General features: G+C 40.4%; 2 protein-coding genes across 2 annotated transcripts; both read left to right on the top strand.

Moving 5' to 3' along the window:
- The first annotated feature begins 420 nt into the window (after positions 1-420).
- LOC124408013 lies at positions 421-7,987 on the top strand. Its single transcript, XM_046884649.1, has 8 exons — positions 421-598; positions 801-997; positions 1,065-1,256; positions 1,343-1,603; positions 1,825-1,875; positions 1,961-7,479; positions 7,571-7,693; positions 7,774-7,987. The coding sequence occupies exons 1-8, from the start codon at positions 579-581 to the stop codon at positions 7,837-7,839; spliced, it is 6,429 nt and encodes a 2,142-aa protein (XP_046740605.1). The 5' UTR covers positions 421-578; the 3' UTR covers positions 7,840-7,987.
- A 238-nt stretch (positions 7,988-8,225) lies between these two features.
- LOC124408181 (tubulin--tyrosine ligase-like protein 12) lies at positions 8,226-10,708 on the top strand. Its single transcript, XM_046884928.1, has one exon. It carries the CDS (start codon positions 8,573-8,575, stop codon positions 10,421-10,423), a length of 1,851 nt encoding a protein of 616 aa, XP_046740884.1. The 5' UTR covers positions 8,226-8,572; the 3' UTR covers positions 10,424-10,708.
- Positions 10,709-11,198: the final 490 nt, after the last annotated feature.

The raw sequence follows: 11,198 nt of genomic DNA, 5'->3' as shown, positions 1-11,198 counted from the left end.
AAAATTGATCCGTTTATACGGAGTTTGGTAATAAAAAAAAAAAGAAAAAAAAAAAAAAAAAAATTGAATTGTTGAAGACTTCGAATAAATAATCATCCCGGTATGGTACTTTTCTACTTGTTTTAATTTGGGTCTGAATTACTTAATTCTAACTAAACGCTGTCGTATATATGGTGCAAGGTTCAACGAATCGCGTAAAGACTCAAATCACATCCTTTTAGTTTCAACGGACAATGTTTAATGCATTATATAACTCCAATGTCGAAGGTTTAATTTAAAAAGAATGTTAGTTCGTTGTTCATTGTTGAGGGGCGCTACCGGTCGACCTAAAGTTTGAATCACGGTAGAATCAACACTTTTCAGCGCCATTGTTCGACGGCTCGACAACACAGTCGATAAAATAGATTCCGGCAGATCGGGAAGAGCAGAAAAAGAAACGGAACGAAATGTCAATACATGCGACATGATCAACCCAAACCAGCCCCGGAATAATGTCTTGGCAAAAATAATCGATAGAAATGATGTTTTAAACGGTGAAGGTTGATTGATAGATATAATGATAGCGAGGTAGTTGAATTATGCCAAGAAAGGAGAACACGTAAGTTGTATTTACTATTCGCCTAACCTCAAAAACACTATGGCATCGATGCTTTGGCTGGATAATTACGGATTTTATACAAGCTTTAGACTTTCGTTATAAACACGTCCTCCACTAACTTTTAACGTTATTATTCGCTCGATTCACAGACGGTAGTTATTAATGGTGTTATTCTTTTTCTCACGCATCATCGACAAAATAGCAAGGCGAGAACATGGGAGAGGGACAGGAGAGAGCGTATGAACAGTTATTTCAAAACACTTGGAGATCTTTTGCCCCCTCATCAGGATGGCAGAAAACGGAACAAAGTCGACATTCTAACTCACGCGGCAAAATATATAAAGGAACTTCACGGACGGATGGAGGAATTGTTTCACGCTCACGCTTCTGACGTACACAGTAAGTCGATGGTTTTAGCTTTGGGTTTTTTCATCTTTTTAATTTGTCTTTGTTTACTTTTTCTTAGAAGAGGAACTTGCGCGTTTGAAAAAACTTGTCACTCAACTATTTTCACGCACTCAACTGCTTTCCACGCTGCTGAAAGAGGCTGGAATATCCATTCCAGCTGAGCCGGCCATCGAAAAGGTATCGGCTTTCAAATGGGTGAATAGAATTGGTGCCGAGGACATCGAGAAGCTTTTTCCAAGGGTCGAGGAAAGTGAGTCATTTTTTATCATACTCTTATTGGAATTCAGAATGATAATTGAGAACACTTTCGATCTTCACTTGGCATTTTTTTTTCAGAAAAACGCTGCAAGAAAAAGAAAGAAAAAATTGCAAGAAACAAAGTGCCTTGTAAACGGAAATCTATCGCTCCAACCCAATCAAAGTCGAAAGGTGCAGCGAACGATAATGCGGCATCAAAAAATACTGATCATAAAATTAAGGATCAAGAGAATCGTTTAAATACCTCTAATAAGGATAGCAAACTGGCCGACGATGAGGTGGACAGTGACGCTGCAAATGGAGGACCAAAAACGAATGTTCCTACCACCACCAGTTCAAGTGAGTAGGTATGGTGATGAGAGGATTATGGGAGCTGATTCAACAAATCCATGTCCAATCACCTGATATATTATCGCTTGGTCAGACTGTGATTGAAGGGACGTGTGTAAACACATATCAGTAGAAAAATGCATTTTTGAGATTATTGAAAAAAACATTGGATTGCATAATTTTCAAACTTGCACAATCATTCTTTTTGTCTTCTATTCATCTCTCATTAGGTCAAAGTACAGAGGCTAATACCACTGCTCCGAAGCGTCGTAATAATTCTGGTAAGTATAGTTTGTTTAACTCGTGGTTTTAGATTGGGGACAAAATTTCGCGAATGATACAGCAGTAGTTTGTTTTCTGTTACAGGAGGAAAGAAGGGTTCACACAAAACGGTGAAAAGAAAAGCCAAGACGAATCAGCAGAACAAAATTATCAATCAACCTGTAGCGAACATAACTTCTGGGACGCTCATATTGTCTCGTGGTAAAATAATGCCGGTTGTAACACCCATAACTCCGTTGGCATCAAACATAATTGTTAACGGTCAGTCGCAACCAACGAATCCGATTATTTTGAGCAATGCGCAGCCGAATCAAATGATCGTTATGCAACATCTACCAAATCCTGCTCATAATTCAGTCATTCCTGTGTGCAATCAGACTCTTATCAATGCAGTTCAAAAAGTCACGCTGAATCCTGTTCCCAGCATTCAAACCAACATCGTCGTTAGTTCCCAAGATTGGGTTTCAAACGTTAAAAGCATAATCCATGCAACGAAAATTAGCGGAAGAAAAAGCATTTTACCAAAGGGCAGGGAAATCACGAAGACAACGATGACTTATAAGGTTCCTATTCCAGCCATTCACAAAGAGAAATCAGACAGATCTAAGGAAGTCGTAAATCGGAAAGATGCAGAAGCTAAAACGAAGCTCAAAAACGGTGCTAAGGGTGCTAAAAACCAGCTAAGTTCTAGTAAGTCTGTTAATGTTGAGGAAAATTCGAAAGCGAATACGAAAAATCATAATTCTACCACCACCAGCAAAGAATTGTCTGGAACAACCCCTTTGAAACGAATTTTGAACACCAAATCGATGAACCAGGATGAGCCTGACAATAAAAAGTTAAAAAGCAGAGAGGGTCCGGATGATGTGAGCAAAGACGAAAATAACATGCAAACTAAAAATTCAGAAGTGAACAACTCAGTTTCTACTTGTGAATCTATTGAGAGTCTTCAACATGTTGTAGAAAAAATAGGCACTGAAATGACCGATGGACTTGCAAAAGATGGCACGTCTACATTTGAAATCCACAGTAATAAATCTAATCTAAATACAAATACCGAAGCACTGAATAGTTCTAGTAAACACGAATATCTCCCATTGTCTTCCACCAATGAAAGTTCCAGTACTTTAGTAACAGATGAACCCAGCGTGTTATCAGTCTGCTCCAATTCGGGCTCGTTAACCGTTTCGAAAAAAACTGATAGTACAATCATAAAATCAGCAGATTCAATGAATGCTGGAAGCTTGGGAGAAGCACAAATTTCAACCCAGAATTGCCGGATGTCCAGCTTGAACGATGTAATAGCAGCGACCAGATTTTCTGAAGGAATGACGGTATCTACAGATTCTTCTACGTCAAGGACTGAAAAGCTCGAAGTATTGCCAACAAACGTAGAGGCATCAGCTGTCGCAATATCATCAGCTGGGGGCGAAAGGAGCGAAAGGAAAGGATCTGAAAAAGAAGAAACAGTTTCTGAAAATGTAAAGGCTGTTTGCAATCTTGGTACCAGATTCGATAGTCTACTTCAAGCAAATGTTAAGAGACCAGAAATGGTTGAAAGCATTCCGACTCTAGAAGCTAGCAAAATTATATTGAATCTTGACACCAACACTACGACAACCTTGAAACCAGAAGCAAATACAATTCCCAAGTCTGTCAACACAGCTCTGCTAAACGAGGACGACAACTTGCGAGCAAATAAAATTGGGAATTTTGCAAAAGACGAGGGACTAAAGTCCCTGTCGTACAGTGCTGACAATAGTTTCATTCCCATCAGTAGGACAGAAGCGTTGCACTCGGACCTGTCTAACGACATATTCGCCTCATTGCAAGTTCCATCGAGTTCTCATCACCCGGAGTCTATATCTCCAACTGCAGCATTCCTGATGGCTTTTCCACTTGTTTCGAGTCTGAATGGAAAGACTGAAGTGCTGGAGGAAGAAATGAAAGAAGACTTTAAAGATCGTAGTCAGACACCACCGATGCTTTTGCAAATCGGTGCTATGGAGCCCAATAGCTTCAAGCTCAAGACGAGCACTGCTATCGTATCGAAAGCAAGCGCAGCTAATGCACAACACGAAGCCACAGAGGGTGAGAAGAAAAATGTGAGTTCGCATGTCGTATCGCAGCAGGCAACAAGCAGCATGCAAAAGTCGATGACTGAGAATAACAAGGAGATGGAGAATTCTTCCAAAGTGTCTAATGACCAACCTGAAGTTAAAGAAAGTCAGAATCTTGGCGCAAATTTGGAGACGCATGATAAGAGAACGGCTCAATCGATGGAAGTTGAGCTCACAAAGTCAATGCCGAAAATTATACGCACTGAGAATGTTAAGGAGCAGTATAAAATCGTCCAAACATCGATACCTTTATCTTTAACAACCCCTCTTGAGATGAATAACACCTTTGCATATACATCCCCAGCTTCGACGGCAGTTTCCTACAGTGCAGCATCTGCGATAACAACTTGCACACCTGCTCAAATTCAATCTTTGCCTCCTGTTCACCATAATAGACCTGTGACAAAGAATACGCAAGATATTATAGTACCTGTAGTAGCTAGCGCCAGTTCTGTGTCAGATTCTTCGACTAATTTGACGGTAGGAATTAATTCGAGATTTCAAACGTCTGCGGAATCTCATACCTCGATTCCTGTTTCTCGTTCAAAATACGATCTACGCCCTCAATATACAGCGACGCAAAATTTCATACCAAATTATACCAACATGAGTAGGAATATGGAACTACCCCAGTACACTCCGCCAACTTTTACCAGTTCCGTTCATAAAACACCCCAGAATTCACTGGGTAATGTATGCGGGCTTACAAATGTCTCGCAACCGCTGACACCGTGTCACGCTGTGTCTAAAAATCTCACGTCCGCTCAAAATCTGCACGTGAATTACCCTATTCAGAACAAAGAATCGCATGTTGCTACGACCACTGATCAAACTCAAAACTTGAGTGATTCTCTGCGATCAAAACAACAAAATCAAGACCACAGACACGAGAGTTATCACCCAAAAAAAGTTGAGACAGAAAACTTTGGGCAGAATTTTTCATTCACCAAAAATAACAATGTGGTCAATTCGCAAAATCAAACTGTTCAGGGTAATCCGAATGTAGTGATGTTCCAAGATAAACACACAACTACTCAGACTTACATGCCTTACAGTAAGGAATCGAAGAAAATTACTGGCAGTATGGTTCCGACTGTATCCAGTGGGAAAATAATTTTGGAAAATACTGTTCACTACCCGCAGAATTCTATGGTTGTAGCTTCGAACTACGAGCAGAGTACTGTTACGGATAATAATATGAAATCAACGACAACAGTTGCGCATAATTCATCAAACTTTAGTATATTGTCATGGACAACGTTTTCTCCTGCTGGAGGGAATAATAATAATACAATGCATTATGAACAAGGTCAAGTACCAACTGATACTACGGAGAATAAAACGATATGCGAAAACTTTGGCTACGTTCCACTGCATAAGGAAAATGTCGGCTTTACTAACATGCTGCCTGATTTCTCAAACGATGCTGGATTGAACGTGAACAAGTTGGCAAACAAGCCAATGGTACAGGCGCAAAAACAGACCTTTATCGACCAACCAAAATCTCAGAATATTCAAACAACAATGGCATTACAGAAGCAGAATCAAAATCCGTCTGTGGATTATAAATTTAGTAATGAGAATAAAACAAAACCTAAGTATACGATCGAAAATAATTCAATGCAGTCAATTTATGCTAACATGGAACAGCAGGCGAAACATCAAACGATAGCTAACAAACAGGAGAAGTCGAACTATCCAATGCCTAGCTATAATCCGCAAGTATTGTTTAATGTTCCAGACACCATGCCTCAGGTGAAGTACTCTACCGAAAATTACACCGGGGCCAATTTTAAGTACACAGAAAAACCCCAGCAGAATCAAAAATATCAACCAGCTGGTCAGAGCCATACTGTTCCTGCCGCGTTGGAACAAACAAATCCAGTTTACAAGCAGAGTCAGAATGGTAATAAGTCGAAAGCACAGCAAATCCGGCCTACAGTTAACTGGATGATGACACCAGAAATAAAACACAACACCAATATATCGGATATAATTTTGCCGCCAATAGGAAAAGAGCTTGAATATTGCCAGAACAATTTGTTTGCCCAAAATACTAGCTACAACCAAGGTACTTCCAATCAGTTTTATAATAACTACGACGTGACTCACAGCTTTCCCAACATACCCGTCTTGCAAAACGAACCAAGAAAAGTTGACACTTTTTATTCGGAAGATCAACCCTTCTCATGGTCACCTAATAAAAACACGCACGTCCCAGACCAGGCCCAGACCGTTAAATCTATCGATCAGCATATCGTACCATCTACGCTACCAACTTTGGTTGGTGATTTAGCATTAGGTACAAATATACCTGAAAAGCAAAATTTCCTTTTTGGGCAGATGCCAGCTAGGCTTCCAACCGAACACAATAAAGAGCTGCTGAAAGAAAAGGAGTCAAATGCCACTCGGGAATTCCATACTATATTGAATCCTCAGAATGGGCAGCAGGTACCACAGGGAACCTTTTTGTCCGTAAGTCAGCTGGTCGAGCACGAGAAGGCTGAGAAATCTCAGCAAGCTAGAAAGCATCAAAGAAAGAGCACGAGTCCTCGTGGTAGCGGTAAACGCCAATTGGACATTAGAAAGCAAGGACCGAGCGATCAACTGCATCACGAAGATCCAAAATCGAGCGTTCAAACATTCCCTGAGCAAAATTACCAGCAAAAGTATCATCAGAATGATGCTCACTGGAGGAATCGGAATTGTAAGAGTAACTATACAGCTGAGGCATTAATCGGGACCAACACAAACGTGCAGGACGACAATCAGCAGGATAAACACGCGTCTATAAAGTTCGCTCCGAACTATGCTCAGAATAAGTTCTCAGGGGCATTACCCACCGACACAATGACGCCGATCAATTACTTTTCAAATACCGACGATGGCAGTAATTATGGACAATCTAATCAGAACTTCAACTCGTATACTTATTCTTCCAATGCAAACATTTATCCAACAACTAATTTCATAACTAGTATATCAAATACGCCGTCAAGTTACATGATGCCTCTGCACGAAAATTCCGACTACTTAGAACCAAATTCATTCCTACTGCCAAATGCCTCCTCCTCCAATACTATAAAGTCCCAACACTATACAAGCAAGCATCAAAACTGCGATAAACGGTCATATTCTACTCCGAAGAGAAGCAAACGAAAACCGGAAGTAACGCAGAACATTGAGTTTCCAATGCCTGGAATTAATTCACCCCTTGAGGATTATCACCCCTCATTCTTGTCGCACGCTAACTTGTATCAAAATCCACCGCAAGCAAATATATACCCAAAAGCTGTGAATACTAATTTGCCTGGATTGCCGATGACTGGGAATCAGAACGCTATTGGCTCTGGTGAATTGCCAATGAATTCGAATACCGCAAGAGGTACCACCTCCAACAGCCCCATGGTTATGGCACATCCTTCTGGCACTAGCCTTACCAATTTCAACTTGAGCACGATCTTTCCAGAGATTAATGACAAGGTGTGCAACAATACAGAGATTTTTGATTCACTTGCTTATTTATTTTTGCTCAGTTTCATTTGTCCAGTATTACATTTTCCTTGTGTTTTAGGTTCAGGTCGCAGGCTACAAACCGCCAAATAGTATGCCGCCTGGTTTGACCCAGCCGACTGGCCACGCGTCAAATTATACTCAAAGATCAAACTACTCTAATTCACTGGGCCATGTTCCTCAGGTATTAGACTACTTTTTGATACGTATCTCTTGGCTCTTCCTTTACTCTCTTGGTTCTCATACCGACTCTGTTATTTCCAGGTTTCCGAATCAGCTCAGTTCCCCAACAACATGACACCCTCGTCGAGTGTGCACTACAAAAATTGATGAATAATTAATCGATTGTGCGTATGGACCTTGGGAATGTAAATTATGTGAACTAATTTTTAACAGAAGCAATAATCCTGTTACTTTTGTACAAATGTATATATCTATATATATATATATATTATATAAACTTAGAATATATGAATAATAATAATAATAATTTGAAAAAGAAGAGGTATAACGGAGCACCGAACAGTTTTAAAGAACAACCGTTACTGCAACAACGGAAATACGTCCTTTATTTTATAACGATAACAAAAATACTCGTGCGATTTAAAACGTGTTTTAATATTCAGAAACGATACTCTCCCGTCCCACAAATCGTTGACTGAAGAATATATCTTCGGTCAACGTCTAAATCGACATTCTAACTCACCGACCGAATCCTGTTTTTCAAATTTCGCGCGCCTCGTAAACGGGTGATTTTACTCCACTGTATGTTACTCGTATCTAAAAGCACGTGAGCTTAACAGACGACGCGAAGTCACGTGATATTTTCAGCCGGCAGCCGGGTGTTATCATTACATTAACCAGCGCGCTTGTGGCCGGTAAAAATACAGCAGAAATAGAAACTAGTTAAGGTGTTTTTTTCGGTAATTTTAACCGGGTGAAGTGTAAACAGTCCTAAATGAAGACACACCCTAACCACTGAGTCCCACCACCATCGAGACAGACTTCGTTAAAAAGGAAAACAGAAGCCAATCAAGTAAAGAAAATAAGGAAAAGCCAAATTATGGATGGCATTGGTCTGTATCACACATTCCTACAGATCCACCAACCCCAGCTACAAGCTTCAGGAGTACCCGAAGTATTCTGGGAAATATTGTTCAAGAAGCTGAAAGGCCAGGTGTTCGATTCAGGCCTGATATTTCAGCTCGCAAAAATCGACTACGAGGATGTTGAGAGACCTGCGACAGAGCCGGTCTGGAAGCTGTTCGTGTCCTCGGAGAGTCCTGTTTCGGCTAATAATCCTGAGAACATTTACCTGATCGATCATGCGTGGACTTATAGTATCGATTCAGCCAGACAGAATTTGCTTCAAGTTCCTGGTCTGTTGGATCGAATGTGCACACTGATGGGCCTTGATGCCGACGAGTCGGTCAACGATGAGGAAAAGTCTGAATACGTCCTGCGTGAGATGTGGCGATACAACCAAACTTATGCTTTGCGGGACGCGGCCAATGTCGAAGACCGTATGCCCATTTGGTACATCATGGACGAGGTTGGATCCGCCATCAACCATTCTGACCAACCCAATTTTCGCACTGTTCCATTTCTCCACGTTCCAGAAGGTGTTACTTACACACTATTATATCCGCTTAGGGATGTAGAACCGGACGAAGAGGTCACCAGAGACTTCGTTGAGGGACACACTAACGATCCGATCACCAAACGTGCCCTGCTTCTACCGTGGAGAAAGGATGAAAGCTTCGTTGACGAGGATTTCACCCATAGAGAACCTGGCGATGATTATTTCCTCGAAGGACACATCAGGGAGACTCTAGCGGAGGTGAATACTGCGCCTCAGCTCAACGCGGGGGAAAGAGTCAGGGTCTTTTCGCAGTACAGACTTGTTAAAGAGTTTCTGACCAATCCTTTGTTCGAGATAGTGGACAGCGAGCAAAACGCCAATATTTTATGGCTCACTTCGCACTTTAAAGAGTACAACGAGCTTAGCACCGATGCTCCTAATGTATTTGTCAACCAATTTCCATTCGAAAATGTTATTACTATTAAAGACCTGCTTTGCATTGTGTGCAGAAGAACGGCAGACTCAAAGAAGTACGATGTTGATACACTAGAAACTTATCCGATATGGTTACCGACTACTTATAACTTGAGAACTGAATTGGTCAAGTTCGTTTCTTACTTTCAAAGAAGGGAAGCCAAGGGACTGGACAATCACTGGATCTGTAAGCCCTGGAACTTGGCCAGAGGTCTGGACACTCATATAACGAGTAACTTGTATCAGATATTAAGGCTTCCCAGTACTGGTCCGAAAATAGCTCAAAAGTATATATCAGATCCAGTTTTATACTCCAGACCTGAAATAGGAAAAGTTAAATTCGACGTCAGATACGTTGTATTATTGAAGTACGTCCAGCCATTGACTGTGTACGTTTACTCAAATTTCTTCCTTAGATTTGCTAACAAAGAATTCGCTCTAAATAACTTTGATCAGTACGAGCAGCACTTCACAGTCATGAATTACGTCGACGACAATACGTCTCTGCATCATGTAAAGTGTGCTGATTTTATCCACGAATGGGAAAAACAGTATCCAAAATTTTCTTGGCGAAACGATGTTGAGAAAAAGATCCTATCAATGTTGGAGGCGGTGTTTCAGGCTGCGGTTGCGGAAAAACCGCCTCGCGGAATTGCCCACAATTTGCAAAGCCGAGCACTCTATGCTGCTGACGTAATGTTGGAATGGAGGAATGAAGAGATTAACCCAGTATTATTAGAAGTTAATTTTACACCCGACTGTAAAAGGGCTTGCGATTATTACCCAAATTTTTACAACGACATATTCAAACTTCTATTCTTAGATGTTGAAAACCCGACTGTCTTCCACAAGCTGTAGACCCGATTATCGTATCGCTTACTGTGATTATCAAGATTGAATACCTGCAGTGCCCAAATGTCACTGAAAGTTTATTATCGTCACTATTTTTTCAGTCGTCAATTTACTTTGTAAATAATAATTGCCTTGCGACACTTTTGTGATAATTAATTGTCAGTTTTGGATTACTTGAAAAATATTTTGTAATATTTAAGTAAGAATTACTTTTTAACGCTTTAATTCATTTCGAGCCTAACGATCAAACGTGTACTCATATTTTTTGTACACGAGCATAACTGTACCTACGTTAATAAATCGTATGTATATGAAACTCTTGTATAAAAATATGCTACTTTATCTCACAATTAATCATTTTCCTATGCAATAACGTATCGCCGTGTGTAAAACATACTCTGGCCTAAGAAACGCAGAGATAAAAATACGACGTTTTCAACTGTAGCTGTCTGTTCAATTTCACTATCATTTTTAATTTATTAGTCTTGTCAGTATCAGTCATCCGGAGAAATATCGCGATATATCTCTAGAGATACGAGCGACTCGTTCATTCGGACGGATCAAAGGACCGACAGCTGGATCACGCAGCATCGCATTTGTATCCCTCTCATATCTTCTTGATCAATCACGATTATTCTACTTTTACAGTATCTAGAGAAAAAATCTCCTTACTTGCGTATCACTTTATATTATTTTCCATAAAATTTCATCTTCAATTATTGTTTCTTCAAACTTTTACTCACGTTGAGGATTAAGTGCAACGAAAAAGCATGAATCAGGG

Source organism: Diprion similis, chromosome 7 (genome assembly GCF_021155765.1).
Source record: "Diprion similis isolate iyDipSimi1 chromosome 7, iyDipSimi1.1, whole genome shotgun sequence".
In the NCBI taxonomy this organism is placed as follows: domain Eukaryota; kingdom Metazoa; phylum Arthropoda; class Insecta; order Hymenoptera; family Diprionidae; genus Diprion; species Diprion similis.
Note: the sequence above shows the minus strand (reverse complement) of the source record. Positions and strands in the feature narration are given on the sequence as shown.